This window comes from Phalangium opilio, unplaced genomic scaffold (genome assembly GCF_054372755.1).
Source record: "Phalangium opilio isolate 3A_F unplaced genomic scaffold, DU_Popi_V2 ptg000100l_1, whole genome shotgun sequence".
Taxonomy (NCBI): domain Eukaryota; kingdom Metazoa; phylum Arthropoda; class Arachnida; order Opiliones; family Phalangiidae; genus Phalangium; species Phalangium opilio.
In genome coordinates, this window is record NW_028324203.1 from 530,719 (window position 1) to 557,174 (window position 26,456).

Here is a 26,456-nt window from a genome sequence, read left to right on the forward strand (position 1 = left end):
GTATCTATCTGGGCTCGAACCTGGGACCTTCCGCGTTTAAAGTGGAAGTCATTACCACTAAACCATAGATACGTGGTTGTTCTGAGTTTTCAAAGAGATCTAGCTTATTATTATGTCCAGTCACGATGGTCAAAACATGTATCTACCAGGGCTCGAACTTGGGACCTTCCGCGTGTTGGGCGGACGTGGTAACCACTACGCAATTGATAAGTGGCAATAAAAAGTTTTGCAAGAGACCTAGATTATTATTATGTCCAATCATGATGGTCAGAACATGTATCTACCAGGGCTCGAACCTGGGAACTTCCGCGTTTAAAGTGGAAGTCATAACCACTACACCATAGATACTAGGTTGTCTTGAGTTTTTGAAGATATCTAGCTTATTATTATGTCCAAACACGATGGTCAAAACATGTATCTACCAGGCCTCTAACCAGGTCCCTTCCGCGTGTTAGGCGGACTTGATAACCACTACACTATAGATACGTGATAATACAAAGTTTTGCAAGAGATTTAGATTATTATTATGTCCAATCACGATGGTCAAAACTTGTATCTATCTGGGCTCGAACCTGGGACCTTCCGCGTTCAAAGTGGCAGTCATAACCACTACACCATAGATACTTGGTTGTCCTGAGTTTTCGAAGAGATCTAGCTTATTATTTTGACCAATCACGATGGTCAAATCATGTATCCACCAGGGCTCGAACCTGGGACCTTCTGCGTGTTAGGCGGACGTGATAACCACTACACAATAGATAAGTGATAACCCAAAGTTTTGCAAGAGATCTAGATTATTACTATGTCCAATCACGATGGTCAAAACTTGTATCTATTGGGGCTCGAACCTGGGACCTTCCACGTTTAAAGTGGAAGTCATAACCACTAAACCACAGATACTCGGTTGTTCTGAGTTTTTGAAGAGATCTAGCTTATTATTATGTCCAATCACGATGGTCAAAACATGTATCTACCAGGGCTCTAACCAGGGCCCTTCCGCCTGTTAGGCGGACTTGATAACCATACACTATAGATACGTGACAATACAAAGTTTTGCAAGAGATGTAGATTATTATTATGTCCAATCACGATGGTCAAAACTTGTATCCACCAGGGCTCAAACCTCGGACCTTCCGCGTGTTGGGCGGACGTGATAAACACTACACAACAGATACGCGATAACCCAAATTTTTGCAAGATATCTAGATTATTATTATGTCCAATCATGATGGTCAAAACATGTATCTACCAGGGCTCGAACCTGGGACCTTCCGCGTTTAAAGTGGAAGTCATAACCACTAAACCATAGATACGTGGTTAATCTGAGTTTTCGAAGAAATCTAGCTTATTATTATGTCCAGTCACGATGGTCAAAACATGTATCTACCAGGGCTCGAACCTGGGACCTTCCGCGTGTTAGGCGGACGTGATAACCACTACCCAATAGATACGTGATAACCCAAAGTCTTGCAAAAGATCTAGATTATTATTATGTCCAATCACGATGGTGAAAACTTGTATCTATTTGGGCTCGAACCTGGGACCTTCCGCGTTTAAAGTGGAAGTCAGAACCACTAAACCACAGATACCCGGTTGTTCTGAGTTTTCGAAGAGATCTAGCTTATTATTATGACCAATCACGATGGTCAAATCATGTATCTAGCAGGGCTCGAACCTGGGACCTTTCGCGTGTTAGGCGGACGTGATAACCACTACACAATAGATACATGATAACCCAAATTTTTGCAAGAGATCTAGATTATTATTATGTCCAATCATGATGGTCAAAACATGTATCTACCAGGGCTCGAACCTGGGACCTTCCGCGTGTTAGGCCATGGAGAAAGGGGGGAGGAGTCGAATTGAGTAGCGTTTCTCGGTCACTATGCGTAGTAAGTTTCACCCCCAAGTGGGAGAAAACTGTGGGGGATGGAATGGGGAAAGATTCTTGCACACCGTGGTAAAACCGCCATGATGCTTTTTTGGTTACATTTATCACGCCCTCTCTCGACCATGTCTCGACTTAGCAAATTCAAAATATAGTGGCAGCATGGTTCCAGTCTTCCATCGTTTTAGATAATGACTTTGGCCGGTTTAACTACATTATAGTAGGATCATGGAGAATTATGTGATTCAAAAGGACCATAATTATTGTAAGATCACTAATTTAAAAAAACCCACAAAGGCGCAACAAAGAAAGATTGATTCAGGTAAGAATTCTCTTAAGCTTTGGTTAAAGAGGGCTGATGTGTCACTTGTGTTAATACTTTTGCAGGTATTAAGTTTGATAAAAAAATTCTTGAAAGAAAACTTAGCAAATATTCTTTCTAATGCTTCGAACTTAAATAAGGTTACATATATTGGGAGATCAAAATCTGTTATTGTAAGTATTAATGGTAAAGGAAATGGCTGAGGCACCGAGCTACATTAGTTGAGCTACGCGGCTACGCTAAGTGATACCAACTATCAACATAAACATGAGTTGATTCATTTCAATACTTTATAGTATTTAATGTCTAATAGTCATTCAATTGCAGGATGCATTAGAAGAAATACGAAAAACTAAAATTAGAGAGTTATCAGAAGAAGCATTTGATAAGTTGTCCATTTTCGCCGATTGTAAAACTGGGTTGCTCGATAAAAACCGGTTTACAGCCAAAAGGCACGAGCTTTTGACCTCTGATGAGTTTAAAGATGATTTAAGACAGTCGTTTTATCCAATGGAATCATTCAGGAATCTTAGTCACAAAGATAAAGACCTAGTGACAACAATTTTTTCCCAACGCCTGTTTAACGAAATACATTCCAGTTCTTTGGAAAAAGAGAAATCTATGTCCAGTGTGGATCAGCACTGTGCAGTAAAGCAACCACAAAGGAAGATTTTAAAGCTTGATGAAGCAAGAAGTAGAGAAATGAAAACAATTCATCAGATAGCTGGATACGCAGTAAATCAATTAATTGGTTTATACGAGTGCCCGAAGTTCTGGGCAAATTGTTTGGTTAAGAAAAGCGAGGCTAAAGAAATATACCACGGCTGGACTACCAAGCAGGATAGAGGGGGCCTATTATACCTTTCAGCACCAGCGTTTCAGTTTTTTAAGCACGTATGCGGTCTGATTGCCCATACCGTTAAAACTGAGGCGCCTTTAAAGGACAATGAAACAAAAAAATCTAAGATTACTGACTATTTGGAAAATGATAATTACGTAATGCAGACTTGGGAACAGTTATGGGGCGATGGAAAAGAAAATTCGAAAGCTGCCAGGAAAAAGTGTTTCTCAATTGTCATTAATTGTTATTTGAAAGGCTTGACAAGAATGGTTAAGAACGCAGTCCAGATGTCGAAAAAGGATTGCTTAACCAGCAGTGGCATTCGGAAAGAACTGAAAGTTTTATGTTCCCAGAAAAAAAACCAATAGTTAAAAATATGTTTATTTCATATTATTTTAATTCTCGAAAAGCATTTCGAGCCAATATCCTTCTATTAATTCTTTTTTTTTTTGGTCGCTGTGCAATTTCCATTTTTAGCTCTTGGAATTAAAGATTTCATTAGTTTAAGCCTTTTCGATCCTTGTCCATATTGACTAATTGTTGGGTTTTCACCAGATCCGCATGACCCTCGCTGCCGGCTAAAGTAATTTTCCACCAAATCTTGGTTTAGTTTCGCCGTTAAAACGTAAGGTGCTCCTTTTTGGAGCAAAAACTTTACAACATCAATAGTTGCGTATACTGAAATGGTCGATTTAAAATTGAAATATATTAATAGTAAAGTTTGTGGTAGTATTAAATATTTTAAACACAAACCAGTTATTCGAATACCCTCCAGAGTTTCCCTGCTAAGGAGCATTTTTGATCGGTCAAAATCTTCATCGACATCTATTTGATTTACCTCGGCTTCCCACTCATCTAAATAAGCAAGAAATTCCTCTTGTAGCCACTAAAAATTAATGAACGTCAGAATGAATGGATGTTTAATTTTTCACTGATAATTGCAGCAAAGAGAATGGATAAATAATTCTTAAGTAATGGCGTGTTCAAGGGATTGGGTAACTTAAAACCTTTTCTCTAGGAATCACCCTTATTCAGGCACACAGGTACCTTTCTCTCATTCTCTTTGATAGTAGCATTTAGTACTTTTTACCTTAAAACGCCAATCATCTAATCTCTTGAATGGTTCCAAAGCTGGCTTTTTCTTTGTAAAGTATGTATGAGTGTTCGATACATTTAGGATGTCAAAGAAAGTATCGAACAGTCGTAGAAATTTGACAGTTTCTATTGCCTCTTCACCAATCAGTTCTTCCACGGCGTTGGCAGTGGTGGTGCTCAGAACTTGGGTTGCAAGTTTTACCCTCATGCAGCTGTGCGGATTTGGATGAACATGATTATAAGTTAATTTAGGTGCTAATCGTAGTAGAGAATTTGAATCTATTTCGTATGTATCGGCTATGTGCTTCCATAGGAGAAGCCTGCCATTCTTTTTTAAAAGTCTAATTGGCTGAAAAGTACCATCCTTGTGTTTTTTCATTTTTCCGCTGTTGTTAAGGGCAGTTTTTGCGGTTTTTATATTGTGACATACGTCAGAAACGAAGTAAAGTGGTTCTCCGTTGTTGAATGGATTTTTGGCTTGATACCCTACTCTATGATTCTTCAGTTTTTGAACACCTTCTGTGCAAAGTTTTATTAATTTCATATTGGTTGAAGCTTTATCGCATACCACTGTGAGAATTCTAAATCCAGCTGCCTGTAGGTTTTCAATAGCTTCCCAAAGTATCGAGTACAGATCATCTGCATGTAAATTTCCACAAGGAAAAAAGGCGTACGGGTATTTAAAATTTGTCGTCAAACCTCGCACCATCAACTGAAGCACGTGATTTGCCAAGGGTATATTTCCATCATCTGTGGTATCTTTTAAGCGATTTTCTAACTCCAATACTTCATTTCTAAATTGGTTGAGCTTGATACCTCCAATTAATTCACCCGTGCTACTGTTGAACACTAAATCCTGTTTGATTTGAATTTCATCCAGCACTAGCGAAAAATACTTTTGGTGTTCCTCTAAATTGACTATATCTATTTTTTCCATCATTTCCAAAAGAACAGCGTCATTAAAGCCACTTTCAGTTGTTAGGTCTACAGTGTAATTGTATAGCGTTCTTTGCGAAGGCAGGGAAAATGCTTGACGAATAGCTTCATAGGCACTAGGTGATTTTGCTTTTATGGAAATGCACCATTGGATGATTGCTGGATGCCATTTTCTTGGTCTGGATTTTTTGTTTCGAATTAATTTTAATTGCTCACGCATCAATAGCTTTTGAAAAACTGATTTGCTTTGAAATGGATTTTTTGAAATAATTTCTTCGAAATCCCGACTCTCTTCTTCAGACATAAAAAATCCATCCTTTTTGAAGCTTTTCTTCACTTTTAAATCCAGCGCTTTAACTTTCTTCTTTAAAGCTTTGTTTCTTGTATTTACTATCAGGAAACGATTTTTGATATTATCTGTGGTCATATAACGTATATTAGTATTTTTCAAACTATGTACTTTTTCTCTGTGCTTTCGATTATGCAAAACAGTCTTTGTAATTCGACATGATGGGCAAATTCTTGTACGTTGGCTAAGAAATAATTTTTGACATTTTTCCGATCTAATCGATTGACTAGTGGAGCAAACATATGCGGGTTTTAAAGATTTCTCCTTGAAACGTGCAAACAATTCACCTTGTATACCTTGACAAGTTTGCCAATTTTCTATTTCATACAATAAGATGTTTAACTCCTTGATTCATGAAACAGAGCCACCAAAGTCAACTGAGCTTGACGAAAATAATATATGAGCAGGTGATACTAATGTGTTGCAAAAATACACCCTAGGGATTTGAGAATGCGGTATTTCGACCGTAACAAAGCCATTATTCTCACTTCTTCTAAACTTCAAGCATTTTATACTAAGTAAATGGCTCTCTGATTCTTTTAGAATATCCATAGACCAGTCACAAGTATCTAAATTTTCTAGCCGATGACATAAAAACTCCTGTGCAAGTTTCTTCAGAGGATGTAATTCCACCGATGTGTAACACAGCGATGTTGAATTGATAGCTAGGTGTGGTGCCATACCTTTTGGTGTGGTAACCAATGGCATTGTTGATGTATCCAGTGTAGCTAGGGGAGGTTTTAGGGTTTCCAATGTCGTAGCTGGGTAAGGTAATAAAGTTTCCTGGGTAGAAGCAGGAGATGTTATCATTTCTGACGTGGTAGTCGTTGGCAATATTACAATATCCAAAGTTGATGCAGGAGATGTTTCCATTTCTGGAGTAGCAACCAATGGCGGAATCACAATATCCAAGGTAACTGAGGGAGATGTTATTATATCTGGAGTGGTAACCGGTGGATGTATCACACTATCTAACATAGCTGCGGAAGGATTTACAGTTGCCAAACTGATAGCTAGGGGTGAAATATAAAGGTTTAAAACTTAAAACTGTTGATCAAATATGTGTAAATAACTCACCTTTGCCCAGTGGTCTTTTACAATAAGTGTGATCCAACGCAACAGGGTTCTGTTTATAATGTGTATAAAGAGTAAAATTAGGATAAAATGATTTTGGGTTGCATTAATATTTAAATTGATCGTGACCTTCTGGGCGGATTTAATCGGGCCATGATATTCCTCAGTGGGTTCATCTTCACCTTCGACGTATTGTAAATCCAAACCAACTGAGATCTGTTTATTTTGTAATGTTATGCATGTGATTCAGTCCAAAAATTTTGGATTTACGTAGTTAAAAATATTACCTGTTGGGTGTCTTTAGTTGGATCAGGAAATTCTTCCGTTGGTCCGTTCCCACCGATAAAATGTTTGGAACACACATAATGATGTGTTTTAACATCATCATGGGTCTTTATATCCGCACGATTAATTGCCTTAACCCATCTTATACACTTATCGAAGTTTCTCCTCGGTTTCGGTACAGGATAATATTTTATTCCCTGACTACGCGAATGCTCAGTTGTGTTGTAGTTTTTACAGCTTTTATACGCGCAGTATATGCCCATATTCAAATAATACTCCGTTCCTCCGTTGAAATGTACGCGCCTCGAAGTAGCAGAAGTCAATTAAATTAAACCCGTCACCATGGTGTCACAGACGGCGCCAGCTACCTAGGTCACGTGTGTTTACCACGATATGGATGATGCGACCCCCACTATTTCAACCCACCCCATCCTCCCGTTTTTGTGGGAAATTATATCGCGGTACGGGGCAGAGTTCGGCTCAAGATTTCGACTCCTCCCCCCTTCCTCCATGGTTAGGCAGACGTGATAACCACTACACCATAGATAAGTGGTAATACAAAGTTTTGCAAGAGACCTAGATTATTATTATGTCCAATCATGATGGTCAAAACATGTATCTATCAGGGCTCGAACCTGGGAACTTCCGCGTTTAAAGTGGAAGTCATAACCACTACACCATAGATACTTGGTTGTCCTGAGTTTTCGAAGAGATCTAGCTTATTATTATGTCCAATCACGATGGTCAAAACATGTATCTACCAGGGCTCAAACCTGGGACCTTCAGCGTGTTAGGCGGATGTGATAACCACTACACAAAAGACACGTGATAACCCAAAGTTTTGCAAGAGATCTAGATTATTATTATGTTCAATCACGATGGTCAAAACTTGTATCTATCTGGGCTCGAACCTGGGACCTTCCGCGTTTAAAGTGGAAGTCATTACCACTAAACCATAGATACGTGGTTGTTCTGAGTTTTCAAAGAGATCTAGCTTATTATTATGTCCAGTCACGATGGTCAAAACATGTATCTACCAGGGCTCGAACTTGGGACCTTCCGCGTGTTGGGCGGACGTGGTAACCACTACGCAATTGATAAGTGGCAATAAAAAGTTTTGCAAGAGACCTAGATTATTATTATGTCCAATCATGATGGTCAGAACATGTATCTACCAGGGCTCGAACCTGGGAACTTCCGCGTTTAAAGTGGAAGTCATAACCACTACACCATAGATACTAGGTTGTCTTGAGTTTTTGAAGATATCTAGCTTATTATTATGTCCAAACACGATGGTCAAAACATGTATCTACCAGGGCTCTAACCAGGGCCCTTCCGCGTGTTAGGCGGACTTGATAACCACTACACTATAGATACGTGATAATACAAAGTTTTGCAAGAGATGTAGATTATTATTATGTCCAATCACGATGGTCAAAACTTGTATCTATCTGGGCTCGAACCTGGGACCTTCCGCGTTTAAAGTGGCAGTCATAACCACTACACCATAGATACTTGGTTGTCCTGAGTTTTCGAAGAGATCTAGCTTATTATTTTGACCAATCACGATGGTCAAATCATGTATCCACCAGGGCTCGAACCTGGGACCTTCTGCGTGTTAGGCGGACGTGATAACCACTACACAATAGATACGTGATAACCCAAAGTTTTGCAAGAGATCTAGATTATTACTATGTCCAATCACGATGGTCAAAACTTGTATCTATTTGGGCTCGAACCTGGGACCTTCCACGTTTAAAGTGGAAGTCATAACCACTAAACCACAGATACTCGGTTGTTCTGAGTTTTTGAAGAGATCTAGCTTATTATTATGTCCAATCACGATGGTCAAAACATGTATCTACCAGGGCTCTAACCAGGGCCCTTCCGCCTGTTAGGCGGACTTGATAACCATACACTATAGATACGTGACAATACAAAGTTTTGCAAGAGATGTAGATTATTATTTTGTCCAATCACGATGGTCAAAACGTGTATCCACCAGGGCTCGAACCTGGGACCTTCCGCGTGTTAGGCGGACGTGATAACCACTACACAATAGATACGTGATAACCCAAAGTTTTGCAAGAGATCTAGATTATTACTATGTCCAATCACGATGGTGAAAACTTGTATCTATTTGGGCTCGAACCTGGGACCTTCCGCGTTTAAAGTGGAAGTCAGAACCACTAAACCACAGACACTCGGTTATTCTGAGTTTTCGAAGAGATCTAGCTTATTATTATGACCAATCACGATGGTCAAATCATGTATCTAGCAGGGCTCGAACCTGGGACCATTCGCGAGTTAGGCGGACGTGATAACCACTACACAATAGATACGTGATAACCCAAAGTTTTGCAAGAGACCTAGATTATTATTATGTCCAATCATGATGGTCAAAACATGTATCTACCAGGGCTCAAACCTGGGAAATTCCGCGTTTAAAGTGGAAGTCATAACCAATACACCATAGATACTTGGTTGTCCTGAGTTTTCGAAGAGATCTAGCTTATTATTATGACCAATCACGATGGTCAAATCATGTATCTACCAGGGCTAGAACCTGGGACCTTCCGCATGTTAGGCGGACGTGATAACCACTACACGAAAGTTACGTGATAACCCAAAGTTTTGCAAGAGATCTAGATTATTATTATGTCCAAACACGATGGTCAAAACTTGTATCTATCTGGGCTCGAACCTGGGACCTTCCGCGTTTAAAGTGGAAGTCATAACCACTAAACCATAGATACGTGGTTGTTCTGAGTTTTCGAAGAGATCTTGCTTATTATTATGTCCAATCACGATGGTCAAATCATGTATCCACCAGGGCTCGAACCTGGGACCTTCCGCGTGTTAGGCGGACGTGATAACCACTACACGATAGATACGTGATAACCCAAAGTTTTGCAAGAGATGTAGATTATTATTATATCCAATCACGATGGTCAAGACATGTATCTATCTGGACTCGAACCTGGGAACTTCCGCGTTTAAAGTGGAAGTCATAACCACTAAACCATAGATACTTGGTTGTCCTGAGTTTTCGAAGAAATCTAGCTTATTATTATGACCAATCACGATGGTCAAATCATGTATATACCAGGGCTCGAACCAGGGACCTTCCGCGTGTTAGGCGGACGTGGTAACCACTACACAATAGATAAGTGGTAATACAAAGTATTGCAAGAGATCTAGATTATTATTATGTCCAATCACGATGGTCGAAACTTGTATCTATCTAGGCTCGAACCTGGGACTTTCCGCGTTTAAAGTGGAAGTCATAACCACTACACCATAGATACTTGGTTGTCCTGAGTTTTCGAAGAGATCTAGCTTATTATTATGACCAATCACGATGGTCAAATCATGTATCTACCAGGGCTCGAACCTGGGACGTTTCGCGTGTTAGGCGGACGTGATAACCACTACACAATAGATACGTGATAACCCAAATCTTTGCAAGAGATCTGGATTATTATTATGTCCAATCATGATGGTCAAAACTTGTATCTATCTGGGCTCGAACCTGGGACCTTCCGCGTTTAAAGTGGAAGTCATAACCACTAAACCATAGATACGTGGTTATTCTGAGTTTTCGAAGAGATCTTGCTTATTATTATGTCCAATCACGATGGTCAAATCATGTATCCACCAGGGCTCGAACCTGGGACCTTCCGCGTGTTAGGCGGACGTGATAACCACTACACGATAGATACGTGATAACCCAAAGTTTTGCAAGAGATGTAGATTATTATTATATCCAATCACGATGGTCAAGACATGTATCTATCTGGACTCGAACCTGGGAACTTCCGCGTTTAAAGTGGAAGTCATAACCACTAAACCATAGATACTTGGTTGTCCTGAGTTTCCGAAGAGATCTAGCTTATTATTATGTGCAATCACGATGGTCAAATCATGTATCTACCAGGGCTCGAACCTGGGACCTTTCGCGTGTTAGGCGGACGTGATAACCACTACACAATAGATACGTTATAACCCAAAGTTTCGCAAGAGATCTAGATTATTATTATGTCTAATCACGATGGTGAAAACTTGTATCTATTTGGGCTCGAACCTGTGACCTTCCGCGTTTAAAGTGGAAGTCATAACCACTAAACCACAGATAATCGGTTGTTCTGAGTTTTTGAAGAGATCTAGCTTATTATTATGTCCAATCACGATGGTCAAAACATGTGTCTACCAGGGCTCGAACCTCGGACCTTCCGCGTGTTGGGCGGACGTGGTAACCACTACGCAATAGATAAGTGGCAATACAAAGTTTTGCAAGAGACCTAGATTATTATTATGTCCAATCATGATGGTCAAAACATGTATCTACCAGGGCTCGAACCTGGGAGCTTCCGCGTTTAAAGTGGAAGTCATAACCACTAAACCATAGATACGTGGTTGTTCTGAGTTTTCGAAGAGATCTAGCTTATTATTATGTCCAGTCACGATGGTCAAAACATGTATCTACCAGGGCTAGAACCTGGGACCTTCTGCGTGTTAGGCGGACGTGATAACCACTACACAATAGATACGTGATAACCCAAAGTTTTGCAAGAGATCTAGATTATTACTACACTGTTGAAAAAAAGGGTTTTTTTAAAAACCCTTCGGAGGCACTTTTAGAAATCCTTGTTTGAAAACCCTGTTAAACCCTTTTTAAACCCTACGAATTCTTATTTAAACCCTACGAATTCTTATTTAAACCCTACGAATTCTTATTTAAACCCTACGAATTCTTATTTAAACCCTACGAATTCTTATTTAAACCCTACGAATTCTTATTTAAACCCTACGAATTCTTATTTAAACCCTACGAATTCTTATTTAAACCCTACGAATTCTTATTTAAACCCTACGAATTCTTATTTAAACCCTACGAATTCTTATTTAAACCCTACGAATTCTTATTTAAACCCTACGAATTCTTATTTAAACCCTACGAATTCTTATTTAAACCCTACGAATTCTTATTTAAACCCTACGAATTCTTATTTAAACCCTACGAATTCTTATTTAAACCCTACGAATTCTTATTTAAACCCTACGAATTCTTATTTAAACCCTACGAATTCTTATTTAAACCCAACGAACTCTTTATTTAAACCCAACGAATTGTTATTTAAACCCAACGAACTCTTCATTTAAACCCTACGAATTCTTATTTAAACCCTGGGAATTCTTATTTAAACCCTGAGAATTCTTATTTAAACCCTGAGAATTCTTATTTAAACCCTGGGAATTCTTATTTAAACCCTGGGAATTCTTATTTAAACCCTGGGAATTCTTATTTAAACCCTGGGAATTCTTATTTAAACCCTGGGAATTCTTATTTAAACCCTGGGAATTCTTATTTAAACCCTAGCAATTCGTATATAAACCCTTAAAATTCTTATTTAAAACCTACGAACTCTTCATTTAAACCCTACGAATTCTTATTTAAACCCAACCAATTCTTATTTAAACTATACGAATTATTATTTAGACCCTGCTTGTCTTAATTAAACCCTACTAGTAAATTAAACCATAAAGAGTTATCGTTTAACCCTACGATGACATATTTAAAATCTAAGTATTCTTAGGAAATCCTTAGTTATTTAGCTTCTATACTTGAACCCCTTTTGAATTTCTAAATTAAATCCGTTAATACACATAATTTAAGTTGTTTTAACCTTCATGATACACAAATAAGGTAGAATAACGTATATAGGCCTATAACTCATGAAAATTAAACAATTGTCTTCTTTAGAGTTATTTAATGATCAGTATTTACATTGATGATAAAAGCACTTTTTTATCATTTTCACTGCATCGAATTTTCGCATTCTTTTATAACATTATTTACCTTTGTGCATAGTTTCGTATAATTAATACCCAAAAGGTAATGCTCCACAAATGTAATGGTTTTAAAAAGGCATTTCGTGTAAACCACGTTAAATATCCAAAATGATCCAAAAAATACTGAAAAAGCTGACAAAATATCTTGCGCCTCACAAATTTTTGCTTTATCCAAATAAATTGAGAATTCAGTACTAGAGTAAATTGTTTTTCCATTGAAAACCACCAAGGGTCCAGTTTCCATATTATTACAGTCATTTTTAGCACAAAACATTCTTTGGTAGCGCTCCCGAAAAAGACTCGGTATTAGGAGGAGAGTGCCAGTTGCACGTATCCCTATTGAAAGATTTAGTACAAAAATTTAAATTTTGGTGTGGGGCATTAAGGTATTGCAAAGTTGCAATCCAGTTTGGTGATTGAAATTGAGTTTGAATAAGTTTTGAAGTTTAATTATAGAACATATAAACTTATGTAATGTGAAACATAGTGTTCCAAAAAAGATGGTAGGACCGAATTGCAGTGGGATGGTTCAATGGGTGATTTTGAATCGAAAATATTCTATGACATTTTGCTCTGAGGGCCACCCTAAACAAGACATAATTGGAGTGTTTTACGGATGACCAGCTCAATTAAATAAGCAGTCTTTCAGCTTCTAATTTAAAGGTAATGGGTCATCTTTTAAACGCTCCGATGATGTCATAGAACATTTTCAACTAAAACAGCCCATAGAATCCACTGTACTTCGGTCCTACCAACAACCTGTATATTTTATTAGAAATGAAAAATATGTAAATAATATATTTACTATTTTGTTCTTGAATATCATTTTCCTTTCTTATTGCTTCGAGGATTTCAGTTTTTAAATCCAGCGTTGTTTTAGCTTTTACAATTTTCCAAATTATGTCCGAATTTACCAACAGTGATGTAAGAAGTTTTTCGTTCAAATTTATTTTTTTTATGTTGAAAAACTCCAAGTTAATCTAAATTAAAAGAAAACATTTTTAATATTTAAATCAAAAATAGTAATTTAAAGAAATTTTAAAGCATGACAAGTTGATAAAAAATATATTTCTTAGGAAGTTGTATTTTCTTAAATATATCTATTTCTAAAATATTAAATATAATAAATACCTGCTCTGAATAGTTTAAAGCAGGATACTCTTGAAGTACGACATTTAAGCTTTCCGTACGTATTAATTTAGTTCGATCAGTTATAGTAGAAATCATTTTTGATCGAATAATTGTCCAGTCAGGATCATTTTTCTTAAGTTCTTCGACCATGTGTTTCTTGTGAAATGATATTGAAATATCATCCTCAAAAACTTCAGGTTCCTGCAACGAAATGAAGTTAATATATTTATATAACAGACCTTTTAGTAGAATAATGCAATTATTCTCACTTATTCCCACTTAACCACCCCAAATCTTTTTATCTTACTTACTGGCATTTCAAATCTAACTGCTTCTTCTCCTTCTACAGTGTCACAGCTGGTATTATTTGCGCTTTTTTTCGACGCCAAGCCAAATTTAGCCTTAGCTTTGTTCACAGTTTCGTCATCTTTAATTTTAAACCGAAAGTTCTTGAATTTTGATCTCAGTTTGTTTTGCCAAAACTCCTATGAAATTAAATAAAAAAGCAATATATCTGTTAACTATCCTTCAAAGGACTCTTTCACGATATACAGTCCCTTGCTTTAATGGGATGATGAATAGGAAAAGAACGCTATTTTTTATCGATTCTTCTACTAATTCTAAAACCTATCTGCATAGTTAATCAGGAAATATCCCAGAATCATTTTAAAAATAAATTAATAATTAATTAATAATAAATTAATAATTAATTAATAATAAATTAATAATTAATTAATAATAAATTAATAATTAATTAATAATAAATTAATAATTAATTAATAATAAATTAATAATTAATTAATAATAAATTAATAATTAATTAATAATAAATTAATAATTAATTAATAATTAATTAATAATTAATTAATAATAAATTAATTAATAATTAATTATTAATTAATATTCAATTAATTAATAATTCAGAAAAACTTTGAAAATTCATATAGAACTATGGACACTTTTTTGGTATGGTTAGTTTAAACATGGTTGTCAGGTTATTTCACTCTTTCTTAAAAAGATGTTAATGAAACCTTACATATCCAGCTCCGGGAGTTTGACTTAGATGAGGATATTCTCTGATCAATTTCTTTGCTACCGCAACCCAAGATAAAGGATATCTAAACAATAGATACATTAATAAAGTAAAAATAAAAAAATTACCACCTTGTCTTGCACAACTTACAGAGAGTATTTGTGAATTAAGTCATTTGAAATAAGGGTCAAGACTTCCTTGTTGATAAATTCTTTTTGAATTTCACTTAGAGCTTTATATTTCTGGGGGTTTGTTGCTTCTTCAGGTAGGGTGGGAACTTTGTAATCCAAACAAAATGTAGTTTTGCAATTTTTTGGAATAGTTGTTGTTTCATTTTGAAGAACCCTGGAAATCAAGACATATTAAAACAGGTATAATCATCCTTTAAAGGAAAATGAAAGCTAAAATTATTTAAATATATGTTATAGGCCATAAAAAACTATAAATATTTTTAGTGTTAGTTAAATGCTCATCACTTCTAAAGATTGTAGATAGAAGTATAGTTTTAATTGGAAATATTTATAGTTTTTAATGGCCAATAACATATATTTAAATAATTTTCTCGTTAACTTTTCCCTTTAAAATTATAAATAATTTTATTTTGAATATATATAATTTTATTTTGAATATATATAATTTTATTTTGAATATATATATAATTTTATTTTGAATATATATATAATTTTATTTTGAATATATATATAATTTTATTTTGAATATATATATAATTTTATTTTGAATATATATATAATTTTATTTTGAATATATAATATAAATAATTTATTGTTTTTAGATGAAAGCTATTAATTCGAATATGACAGGAAAAGTTAAATTTTCGCCGTCAGCCTGTCTTTTAATATTGTATATAGGTAAGTATAACATAATTACCAGGAGTTTGTTGATAAATTCGGACTGGATGATTCTGGGGAGCCTGGATCTACCACCTGTGATTCTGGAGAGTCTGGATCTACCACCTCTGATTCTGTTCCTTCCATGGAAGATGAAACTTCCTTGGTACTGGTGCTGGCCAGTTTTCTACTCAAATCTTTGTTTTTTTTTTGTGTTTGCTCTTCATTAACTAAGATTTCACTGTCATCATGGCTAGAAATCTTTTTTTTTTTTAAGATTAGGCTCTTCTTCCTGTATAACAATTTAAATTGTAGATGTTAAATTAAATAATTTCAAACATTTTAGTGTTCCAATTTCTAACGTACGCTGTCAAACGAATTTCTCACTTGAATCACCATTAAGTCATGGAATTCAGTTGATTGATCAACCTCAAGTTCTTGCATAAACAATTTATCATAAACCTTAAAATAATGAATTATTAAGCCTTTGTTAATGATAAGTTTATTGTATAGACGATATTTATAGGAAAAACCACGCCATCCTATTTAAAATGAATGAATTAACCTTACAGCAAGTTGACAGAGGGCAGTGCCGTGTATCCCCCCTCTGACCATAGAGGATAGACAGTAGAGGAGTAGACAGTATGGTATTTACCAATGCATAATGGAAAATTTCGCCCCAAGTTTACCCTTCGTTTCCTGTTTTTTCCCATTGGCTGATTACCTTCTATACAAGTCACGTGTCTACCAGAAAACCGAATGCCAGAAATAGCCCCAAAATCTTAAACGAGAACTGATTATAACTGCTACTCCTCTTCTGTCTATCCTCTATGATGAAACTAAGAGATAAACTAGCGGTATACCATGTTATTTTTCCAAAGAGCTTAATACAGACAAAGATGTGGGCTGCCATTATTATTGGTTTTATAAAAAGAGGTAGCTTAGTTGTGAAATTAAACCATCTTTTGCTCCTATAGAATTTTTAAATTTGATACTAACTCTTTATAATAGGTAACTCGATATAGAATTTCGTCCATGAATGAAAAAAAAAAATATTCTCTTAATACTCCTTGTAAAATAGTTATCAGTATGGCAAAGAAACTAAAAATTATTAATGTTGGTATGCAAAATTTCTCTCCTCGAGTTCCGCTATTTCTCTATCTACTTTTCTAGTAATGTTCTCAATGTTTCTCAAATATCTCTCGTTCCTGGTTTTTGTTTTTACATCTAATTGTTCCGATTTTTTATATGGATGAAGCGTTTCTTGCAGTTGTTTTAAATTTTGATTCCAACTTTTCAAATAGTCGATTTTCTTTGATATATCATTATAGTTGTTACTGAATTTAAAGTATTTTAAATTACAATTTATTAACAATTGCAATAAACAAAAGCGCTCACGTGATTAATATTGTACAACCATCGCTGTTGGGGGATGTTAGTATTTTTCCATCAAGTGTAACATAGTACTTTTTCCGTGAGGACATCGTATTGATAAATCAAATTGATAAAAGTATGCACCTTGGTAGTGCGAAATCACACTCATCCCTTGTTTATTGCGTGGTTTAATTTATCTCCAACCTTAAACGAATGTAGGCTAGTAATAGATGTTTTGATAAATGGGCCGAATAACGTGTACGTCAAGCTCTAGCTTAAGATTTTCAAAGTATTGCGCCAGAAAAATGACAAGTTCACACAAGTTTCTGTAAGATGCCTGAAGTACGCACTATGACATGGGAGGCGAAATCCTCAGTCTCACACGGGGGTGGAGTGGGTGAAGTAGGGGCGTTGAAATAAGGGGGACGATTTAACAAAGGCAATAATCGAGTATACGCGCGTGCCGGGACCCTCCATATTTATATAAATAGGGGGGCTTTTCCAAATTTTCTTTTTGCTCTAACTTTTTTCCTATTAAATTCCGGCCAAAAATTTTTACGGCATAATTTTTCTTACCTCATATACTTTCCAAAAAACCAAACCAAATTAAAATCCGAGAGGTGGGTGGTATTCTTGGAAATTGCCGAATTATAAATAAATATATATTTGAAAAATGGATAGTTTTAATTTTTAAGGGGGGTTAACGATATCTGTGTGACGTACACTGAAAGGGAGGGGTTCACATTATTAAGACGGTAGTGTGACGATGGGGGAGGGAGGGATTAAAAATCTGACTTTTTTGCGTGACGTAGTTTATGGACAGTCCCCTAGTACTTCTGTCATAGAGAAAAAAGTGGAATCGTAAAAATAATTAACGGCTATCCGCGTGATTGGGGTGGCTGACAAAAAACGGGAAACCAGATTTTGGCCCGTTGTAAAAATGTTCGGTTGTAAAACAAGCCAATTAAAAATTAAGTTAAGTCTAGCTTCTTACACAAGCAACTTGTAGCTTTGCCAGGTGCGTTGACGGCCGTTCGCGCCTGCGCAGACGTAAATACTAAAGTATTTAGACTATTTATGAAAATAGTGTACATATAAAAAGCGAGTAATTTTTGGGGAGAAATTATACATCTTGTTTGTTTTGGGTATGTTAAAAAGTAAATCAGTCGTGAACTGAAATTCTGTATTTTTGTATTACTTTTATTTTGTATTCATTTTAATTTTGTATTCTAATTTGAAACTATTTTTTTCTGTATTTACTTATACTTATTGAAATTGTGGACTTTTGGAAGCACGTCTTTGGTGGTACAAAATTTTCCATGATTGAAGAGAATCTCGAGCGACGAGAAGAGAGGACCACCAAAGACGGGGACTTTCCATTCCTAGCGAGATAGTATCTCTTTCTCTCTCTCGACCAAAAACATGACTAAGCGGGTTTTTACAAATAAAAGGTGAAAGGCTTAAGAAAACTAAGAGAGAGAGAGAGAGAGCATAGAGTGCTGTCAGTTGTGACGTCAGATACAAGGTTAAACGTCATGATTCTGCCTTTAGCAATGGGCGGCCATGACAGTTACCGTTTTTTCTTTATGGGAAACAGCATGGGTGACGTCACACCCGCGCTTCTGACAGCACTCTATTGGCGACATTTTATACTTCACTTCGAACATGGATCTTCCTTGGATCTCATACGCGTTAACACGAGTTTTTTTCTGCTACTTTAGCAGTGCGCGTATGGTGGATTAATTTACTTAAATGAATGTCATTAAAGAACTGTTTTTGTTACTAATTGGTGCAGTTTTTTTGACATAATTCAACTGGGCCCTTAAACCGAAAAACCTTAGTAAATGTTGTTTTTCAGTCGGCAACATTTACAGCGAAAATATAGCTTTCCCCTATAACTTATGGTAAACCTTCCCCACAGGGTATTTTATCGAAATGAAACTAAGAACCCTTGAGTCTGTCGCCTTAGACCGCTCGGTCATCCTGACGTGGTTTAGTGTAATTTGGACGTTTTAAAATTACATCTCTTCCAGTTATTTTCGTAAAACATCGTGTCAGAAATGGAATTCGAACGCACTCTCTCAAACGAGGACCGGAATACATAGATTCACATCGTGATCCAATGAAACTAAGAACCCTTGAATCTGTAGCCTTAGACCGCTCGGCAATCCTGAAATGGTTTTGTGTAATTTGGACGTTTTAAAATTATATCTCTTCCAGTTATTTCCATAAAATATATAGTGTCAGAAGTGGGATTTGAACCCACGCCCTCATACGAGGCCCAGAATACACAGATTGACATCGTGAACCAATGAAACTAAGAACCCTTGAGTCTGGCGCCTTACAACCGCTCGGCCATCCTGACGTGAATTTTAGTCATTTAGACGTTTAAAATTACATCTCTTCCAGTTATTTTCATAAAACATATCGTTTCAGAAGTGGAATTCGAACCCACGCCCTCATACGAGGCCCAGAATAACACAGTTTCACATCGTGAACGAAGGAAGCTAAGCCCCTTGAGTCTGGAGCCTTACACCGCTCGGCCATCCTGCCGTGGTTTTAAGTCACTTAGACGTTTAAAATTACATCTCTTCCAGTTATTTTCATAAAACATATCGTGTCAGAAGTGGGATTCGAACCCACGCCCTCATACGAGGCCCAGAACACACAGATTGACATCGTGGACCAATGAAATTAAGAACCCTTGAGTCTGTCGCCTTAGACCGCTCGGTCATCCTGACGTGGTTTAGTGTAATTTGGACGTTTTAAAATTACATCTCTTCCAGTTATTTTCATAAAACATATCGTGTTAGAAGTGGGATTCGAACCCACTCCTTAATACGAGGACCAGAATTCACAGATTCACATCGTGAACGAAGTAAGCTAAGCCCCTTGAGTCTGGCGCCTTAGACCGCTCGGCCATCCTGACGTGATTTTGTGTAATTTGGACGTTTTGAAATTACATCTCTTCCAGTTATTTTCATAAAACATATCGTGTCAGAAGTGGGATTCGAACCCACGCCCTCATACGAGGCCCAGAATACACAGATTGACATCGTGAACCAATGAAACTAAGAACCCTTGAATCTGTAGCCTTAGACCGCTCGGCAATCCTGACATGGTTTTGTGTAATTTGGACGTTTTAAAATTACATCTCTTCCAGTTATTTTCATAAAACATATCGTGTCAGAAGTGGGATTCGAACCCACGCCCTCATACGAGGCCCAGAACACACAGATTGACATCGTGAACCAATGAAACTAAGAACCCTTGAGTCTGTCGCCTTAGACCGTTCGGTCATCCTGACATGGTTTTGTGTAATTTGGACGTTTTAAAATACATCTCTTCCAGTTATTTTCATAAAACATATCGTGTCAGAAAAGGGATTCGAACCCACGCCCTCATACGAGGCCGAGAATAACACAGATTCACTTCGTGAACGAAGGAAGCTAAGCCCCTTGAGCCTGGCGCCTTAGACCGCTCGGCCATCCTGACGTGATTTTGTGTAATTTGGACGTTTTAAAATTACATCTCTTCCAGTTATTTTCATAAAACATCGTGTTGGAAGTGGGATTCGAACCCACGCCCTCATACGAGGCCCAGAATACACAGATTGACATCGTGAACCAATGAAACTAAGAACCCTTGAATCTGTAGCCTTAGACCGCTCGGCAATCCTGACATGGTTTTGTGTAATTTGGACGTTTTAAAATTACATCTCTTCCAGTTATTTTCATAAAACATATCGTGTCAGAAGTGGGATTCGAACCCACGCCCTCATACGAGGCCCAGAACACACAGATTGACATCGTGGACCAATGAAACTAAGAACCCTTGAGTCTGTCGCCTTAGACCGTTCGGTCATCCTGACATGGTTTTGTGTAATTTGGACGTTTTAAAATACATCTCTTCCAGTTATTTTCATAAAACATATCGTGTCAAAAAAGGGATTCGAACCCACGCCCTCATACGAGGCCCAGAATAACACAGATTCACTTCGTGAACGAAGGAAGCTAAGCCCCTTGAGCCTGGCGCCTTAGACCGCTCGGCCATCCTGACGTGATTTTGTGTAATTTGGACGTTTTAAAATTGCATCTCTTCCAGTTATTTTCATAAAACATATCGTGTCAGAAGTGGGATTCGAACCCACGCCCTCATACGAGGCGCAGAACACACAGATTGAGATCGTGGACCAATGAATCTAAGAACCCTTGAGTCTGTCGCCTTAGACCGCTCGGCCATCCTGACGTGATTTTGTGTAATTTGGACGTTTTCAAATTACATCTCTTCCAGTTATTTTCGTAAAACATCGTGTCAGAAATGGAATTCGAACGCACTCTCTCAAACGAGGACCAGAATAAACAGAATCACATCGTGATCCAATGAAACTAAGAACCCTTGAATCTGTAGCCTTAGACCGCTCGGCAATCCTGAAATGGTTTTGTGTAATTTGGACGTTTTAAAATTATATCTCTTCCAGTTATTTCCATAAAATATATAGTGTCAGAAGTGGGATTCGAACCCACGCCCTCATACGAGGCCCAGAATACACAGATTGACATCGTGAACCAATGAAACTAAGAACCCTTGAGTCTGGCGCCTTACAACCGCTCGGCCATCCTGACGTGAATTTTAGTCATTTAGACGTTTAAAATTACATCTCTTCCAGTTATTTTCATAAAACATATCGTTTCAGAAGTGGAATTCGAACCCACGCCCTCATACGAGGCCCAGAATAACACAGTTTCACATCGTGAACGAAGGAAGCTAAGCCCCTTGAGTCTGCAGCCTTACACCGCTCGGCCATCCTGCCGTGGTTCTAAGTCATTTAGACGTTTAAAATTACATCTCTTCCAGTTATTTTCATAAAACATATCGTGTCAGAAGTGGGATTCGAACCCACGCCCTCATACGAGGCCCAGAATACACAGATTGACATCGTGAACCAATGAAACTAAGAACCCTTGAATCTAAAGCCTTAGACCGCTCGGCAATCCTGACATGGTTTTGTGTAATTTGGACGTTTTAAAATTACATCTCTTCCAGTTATTTTCATAAAACATATCGTGTCAGAAGTGGGATTCGAACCCACGCCCTCATACGAGGCCCAGAACACACAGATTGACATCGTGGACCAATGAAACTAAGAACCCTTGAGTCTGTCGCCTTAGACCGCTCGGCCATCCTGACGTGATTTTGTGTAATTTGGACGTTTTAAAATTACATCTCTTCCAGTTATTTTCATAAAACATATCGTGTCAGAAGTGGGATTCGAACCCACGCCCTCATACGAGGCCTAGAACACACAGATTGACATCGTGAACCAATGAAACTAAGAACCCTTGAGTCTGTCGCCTTAGACCGCTCGACAATCCTGACGTGATTTTGTGTAATTTGGGGTTTTAAAATTACATCTCTTCCACTTATTTTCATAAAACATATCGTGTCAGAAGTGGGATTCGAACCCACGCCCTCATACGAGGCCCAGAATACACAGATTGACATCGTGAACCAATGAAACTAACAACCCTTGAATCTGTAGCCTTAGACCGCTCGGCAATCCTGACATGGTTTTGCGTAATTTGGACGTTTTAAAATTACATCTCTTCCACTTATTTTCATAAAACATATTGTGTCAGAAGTGGGATTCGAACCCACGCCCTCATTACTTCTTCAAAAACTCGGGTCCGTCCGGGATTTGAACCCGGGACCACTAGCACCCTAAGCGAGTATCACACCCCTAGACCAACGGACCATGTGTGTCAGAGACATGCTCAACTCATAGGCCTAACCTGTAGATAGTTGAATTTAAATAGTCACTGAATTACTTCTTCAAAAACTCGGGTCCGTCCGGGATTTGAACCCGCGACCACTCGCACCCAAAGCGAGTATCATACCCCTAGACCAACGGACCATGCGTATCAGAGACATGCTCAACTCATATGCCTAACCTGTAGTTAGTTGCATTTAAATAGTCACTGAATTACTTCTTCAAAAACTCGGGTCCGTCCGGGATTTGAACCCGGGACCACTCGCACCCTAAGCGAGTATCATACCCCTAGACCAACGGACCATGCGTATCAGAGCCATGCTCAACTCATAGGACTAACCTGTATTTAGTTGCATTTAAATGTCACTAAAATACTTCTTGAAAAACTCGGGTCCGTCCGGGATTTGAACCCGGGACCACTCGCACCCAAAGCGAGTATCATGACCCTAGACCAACGGACCATGCGTATCAGAGACATGCTCAACTCATAGGCCTAACCTGTAGCTAGTTGCATTTAAATAGTCACTAAATTACTTCTTCAAAAACTCGGGTCCGTCCAGGATTTGAACCCGGGACCACTCGCACCCAAAGCGAGTATCAAACCCCTAGACCAACGGATCATGCGTATCATATACATTCTCAATACATAGGCCTTACCTGTAGTTAGTTCCATTCAAATATGCACTAAATTACTTCTTCAAAAACTCGGGTCCGTCCGTGATTAGAACCCGGGACCACTCGCACCCTAAGCGAGTATCATACCCCTAGACCAGCGGACCATGCGTATCAGAGCCATGCTCAACTCATAGACCTAACCTATATTTAGTTGCATTTAAATGTCACTAAAATTCTTCTGGAAAAACTCGGGTCCGTCTGGGATTTGAACCCGGGACCACTAGCACCCTAAGCGAGTATCACACGCATAGACCAACGGACCATGTGTGTCAGAGACATGCTCAACTCATAGGCCTAACCTGTAGATAGTTGAATTTAAATAGTCACTAAGTTACTTCTTCAAAAACTCGGGTCCGTCCGGGATTTGAACCCGCGACCACTCGCATTCTAAGCGAGTATCATACCCCTAGACCAGCGGACCATGCGTATCAGAGACATGCTCAACTCATAGGCCTAACCTGTAGCTAGTTGCATTTAAATAGTCACTAAATTACTTCTTCAAAAACTCGGGTCCGTCCAGGATTTGAACCCGGGACCACTCGCACCCAAAGCGAGTATCAAACCCCTAGACCAACGGATCATGCGTTTCATAAACATTCTCAATACATAGGCCTTACCTGTAGTTAGTTGCATTTAAATATGCACTAAATTACTTCTTCAAAAACTCGGGTCCGTACGTGATTAGAACCCGGGACCACTCGCACCCTAAGCGAGTATCATACCCCTAGACCAGCGGACCATGCGTATCAGAGCCATGCTCAACTCATAGGACTAACCTGTATTTAGTTGCATTTAAATGTCACTAAAATTCTTCTTGAAAAACTCGGGTCCGTCCGGGATTTGAACCCGGGACCACTCGCACCCAAAGCGAGTATCATGACCCTAGACCAACGGACCATGCGTATCAGAGACATGCTCAACTCATAGGCCTAACCTGTAGCTAGTTGCATTTAAATAGTCACTAAATTACTTCTTCAAAAACTCGGGTCCGTCCAGGATTTGAACCCGGGACCACTCGCACCCAAAGCGAGTATCAAACCCCTAGACCAACGGATCATGCGTTTCATAAACATTCTCAATACATAGGCCTTACCTGTAGTTAGTTGCATTTAAATATGCACTAAATTACTTCTTCAAAAACTCGGGTCCGTACGTGATTAGAACCCGGGACCACTCGCACCCTAAGCGAGTATCATACCCCTAGACCAGCGGACCATGCGTATCAGAGCCATGCTCAACTCATAGGACTAACCTGTATTTAGTTGCATTTAAATGTCACTAAAATTCTTCTGGAAAAACTCGGGTCCGTCTGGGATTTGAACCCGGGACCACTAGCACCCTAAGCGAGTATCACACGCATAGACCAACGGACCATGTGTGTCAGAGACATGCTCAACTCATAGGCCTAACCTGTAGATAGTTGAATTTAAATAGTCACTAAGTTACTTCTTCAAAAACTCGGGTCCGTCCGGGATTTGAACCCGCGACCACTCGCATTCTAAGCGAGTATCATACCCCTAGACCAGCGGACCATGCGTATCAGAGACATGCTCAACTCATAGGCCTAACCTGTAGCTAGTTGCATTTAAATAGTCACTAAATTACTTCTTCAAAAACTCGGGTCCGTCCAGGATTTGAACCCGGGACCACTCGCACCCAAAGCGAGTATCAAACCCCTAGACCAACGGATCATGCGTTTCATAAACATTCTCAATACATAGGCCTTACCTGTAGTTAGTTGCATTTAAATATGCACTAAATTACTTCTTCAAAAACTCGGGTCCGTACGTGATTAGAACCCGGGACCACTCGCACCCTAAGCGAGTATCATACCCCTAGACCAGCGGACCATGCGTATCAGAGCCATGCTCAACTCATAGGACTAACCTGTATTTAGTTGCATTTAAATGTCACTAAAATACTTCTTGAAAAACTCGGGTCCGTCCGGGATTTGAACCCGGGACCACTTGCACCCAAAGCGAGTATCATACCCCTAGACCAACGGACTATGCGTATCAGAGACATGCTCAACTCATAGGCCTAACCTGTAGCTAGTTGCATTTAAATAGTCACTAAATTACTGCTTCAAAAACTCGGGTCCGTCCAGGATTTGATCCCGGGACCACTCGCACGCTACGCGAGTATCATACCCCTAGACCAACGGACCATGCGTATCAGAGCGATGCTCAACTCATAGGACTAACCTGTATTTAGTTGCATTTAAATGCCACTAAAATACTTCTTGAAAAACTCGGGTCCGTCCGGGATTTGAACCCGGGACCACTCGCAACCAAAGCGAGTATCATACCCCTAGACCAACGGACCATGCGTATCAGAGCCATGCTCAACTCATAGGACTAACCTGTATTTAGTTGCATTTAAATGTCACTAAAATACTTCTTGAAAAACTCGGGTCCGTCCGGGATTTGAACCCGGGACCACTCGCAACCAAAGCGAGTATCATACCCCTAGACCAACGGACCATGCGTATCAGAGCGATGCTCAACTCATAGGACTAACCTGTATTTAGTTGCATTTAAATGCCACTAAAATACTTCTTGAAAAACTCGGGTCCGTCCGGGATTTGAACCCGGGACCACTCGCAACCAAAGCGAGTATCATACCCCTAGACCAACGGACCATGCGTATCAGAGACATGCTCAACTCATAGGCCTAACCTGTAGTTAGTTGCATTTAAATAGTCACTGAATTACTTCTTCAAAAACTCGGGTCCGTCCGGGATTTGAACCCGGGACCACTCGCACCCTAAGCGAGTATCATACCCCTAGACCAACGGACCATGCGTATCAGAGCCATGCTCAACTCATAGGACTAACCTGTAATTAGTTGCATTTAAATGTCACTAAAATACTTCTTGAAAAACTCGAGTCCGTCCGGGATTTGAACCCGGGCCCACTCGCACCCAAAGCGAGTATCATACCCCTAGACCAACGGACCATGCGTATCAGAGCTATGCTCAAC

General features: G+C 38.6%; 2 protein-coding genes and 14 non-coding genes across 19 annotated transcripts; all 16 read right to left on the reverse strand.

Moving 5' to 3' along the window:
- Positions 1–5,756: 5,756 nt before the first annotated feature.
- On the reverse strand, positions 5,757–7,017 carry LOC149632004 (uncharacterized). Of its 4 annotated transcripts, none has more exons than XM_089851075.1 (4): positions 6,635–7,017; positions 6,509–6,557; positions 6,272–6,444; positions 5,757–6,214 (listed from the first exon to the last, which is right to left on the reverse strand). In XM_089851075.1, exons 3-4 carry the CDS (start codon positions 6,407–6,409, stop codon positions 5,783–5,785), a joined length of 570 nt encoding a protein of 189 aa, XP_089707201.1. In that variant the 5' UTR covers positions 6,410–6,444; positions 6,509–6,557; positions 6,635–7,017; the 3' UTR covers positions 5,757–5,782. The 4 variants fall into 4 exon arrangements, with proteins under 4 accessions (XP_089707201.1, XP_089707200.1, XP_089707203.1 ...); XM_089851077.1 differs by lacking the exon at positions 5,757–6,214 and having other exon boundaries at positions 6,295–6,444; positions 6,635–6,721; positions 6,793–7,017; XM_089851074.1 differs by having other exon boundaries at positions 5,757–6,444.
- Positions 7,018–8,783: 1,766 nt separating this feature from the next.
- Positions 8,784–8,856, reverse strand: TRNAV-AAC (transfer RNA valine (anticodon AAC)). Its single transcript has one exon. It is a non-coding gene; the product is annotated as a tRNA-Val (tRNA).
- Positions 8,857–9,611: 755 nt separating this feature from the next.
- On the reverse strand, positions 9,612–9,684 carry TRNAV-AAC (transfer RNA valine (anticodon AAC)). Its single transcript has one exon. It is a non-coding gene; the product is annotated as a tRNA-Val (tRNA).
- A 755-nt stretch (positions 9,685–10,439) lies between these two features.
- TRNAV-AAC (transfer RNA valine (anticodon AAC)) lies at positions 10,440–10,512 on the reverse strand. Its single transcript has one exon. It is a non-coding gene; the product is annotated as a tRNA-Val (tRNA).
- Positions 10,513–12,608: 2,096 nt separating this feature from the next.
- Positions 12,609–16,210, reverse strand: LOC149632008 (sterile alpha motif domain-containing protein 3-like). The gene is made up of 8 exons (XM_089851085.1): positions 16,022–16,210; positions 15,696–15,947; positions 14,958–15,152; positions 14,811–14,892; positions 14,086–14,259; positions 13,775–13,975; positions 13,449–13,623; positions 12,609–12,979 (listed from the first exon to the last, which is right to left on the reverse strand). The coding sequence occupies exons 2-8, from the start codon at positions 15,800–15,802 to the stop codon at positions 12,609–12,611; spliced, it is 1,305 nt and encodes a 434-aa protein (XP_089707211.1). The 5' UTR covers positions 15,803–15,947; positions 16,022–16,210.
- Positions 16,211–19,270: 3,060 nt separating this feature from the next.
- On the reverse strand, positions 19,271–19,394 carry TRNAL-CAA (transfer RNA leucine (anticodon CAA)). Its single transcript has 2 exons — positions 19,356–19,394; positions 19,271–19,316 (listed from the first exon to the last, which is right to left on the reverse strand). It is a non-coding gene; the product is annotated as a tRNA-Leu (tRNA).
- A 2,136-nt stretch (positions 19,395–21,530) lies between these two features.
- Positions 21,531–21,654, reverse strand: TRNAL-CAA (transfer RNA leucine (anticodon CAA)). The gene is made up of 2 exons: positions 21,616–21,654; positions 21,531–21,576 (listed from the first exon to the last, which is right to left on the reverse strand). It is a non-coding gene; the product is annotated as a tRNA-Leu (tRNA).
- Positions 21,655–22,096: 442 nt separating this feature from the next.
- TRNAL-CAA (transfer RNA leucine (anticodon CAA)) lies at positions 22,097–22,219 on the reverse strand. The gene is made up of 2 exons: positions 22,182–22,219; positions 22,097–22,142 (listed from the first exon to the last, which is right to left on the reverse strand). It is a non-coding gene; the product is annotated as a tRNA-Leu (tRNA).
- Positions 22,220–23,030: 811 nt separating this feature from the next.
- TRNAP-AGG (transfer RNA proline (anticodon AGG)) lies at positions 23,031–23,102 on the reverse strand. Its single transcript has one exon. It is a non-coding gene; the product is annotated as a tRNA-Pro (tRNA).
- A 721-nt stretch (positions 23,103–23,823) lies between these two features.
- TRNAS-AGA (transfer RNA serine (anticodon AGA)) lies at positions 23,824–23,895 on the reverse strand. Its single transcript has one exon. It is a non-coding gene; the product is annotated as a tRNA-Ser (tRNA).
- Positions 23,896–24,934: 1,039 nt separating this feature from the next.
- TRNAS-AGA (transfer RNA serine (anticodon AGA)) lies at positions 24,935–25,006 on the reverse strand. Its single transcript has one exon. It is a non-coding gene; the product is annotated as a tRNA-Ser (tRNA).
- Positions 25,007–25,727: 721 nt separating this feature from the next.
- On the reverse strand, positions 25,728–25,799 carry TRNAP-UGG (transfer RNA proline (anticodon UGG)). The gene has a single exon. It is a non-coding gene; the product is annotated as a tRNA-Pro (tRNA).
- Positions 25,800–25,885: 86 nt separating this feature from the next.
- Positions 25,886–25,957, reverse strand: TRNAP-UGG (transfer RNA proline (anticodon UGG)). Its single transcript has one exon. It is a non-coding gene; the product is annotated as a tRNA-Pro (tRNA).
- Positions 25,958–26,043: 86 nt separating this feature from the next.
- Positions 26,044–26,115, reverse strand: TRNAP-UGG (transfer RNA proline (anticodon UGG)). The gene has a single exon. It is a non-coding gene; the product is annotated as a tRNA-Pro (tRNA).
- Positions 26,116–26,202: 87 nt separating this feature from the next.
- On the reverse strand, positions 26,203–26,274 carry TRNAP-AGG (transfer RNA proline (anticodon AGG)). The gene has a single exon. It is a non-coding gene; the product is annotated as a tRNA-Pro (tRNA).
- An 86-nt stretch (positions 26,275–26,360) lies between these two features.
- Positions 26,361–26,432, reverse strand: TRNAP-UGG (transfer RNA proline (anticodon UGG)). Its single transcript has one exon. It is a non-coding gene; the product is annotated as a tRNA-Pro (tRNA).
- Positions 26,433–26,456: the final 24 nt, after the last annotated feature.

Excerpts from the sequence above, each read along its gene's own strand:
- LOC149632004 (XM_089851074.1), bottom strand. The coding sequence starts at position 6,409 with ATGTTAGATAGTGTGATACATCCACCGGTTACCACTCCAGATATAATA.
- LOC149632008 (XM_089851085.1), bottom strand. The coding sequence starts at position 15,802 with ATGGAAGGAACAGAATCAGAGGTGGTAGATCCAGACTCTCCAGAATCA. Across the intron at positions 14,893-14,957 it reads TTAATTCACAAATACTCTCT|ATATCCTTTATCTTGGGTTG; the intron begins GTAAGTTGTGCA and ends TCTATTGTTTAG. Across the intron at positions 12,980-13,448 it reads TGATATTCAAGAACAAAATA|GGATACGTGCAACTGGCACT; the intron begins GTAAATATATTA and ends ATCTTTCAATAG.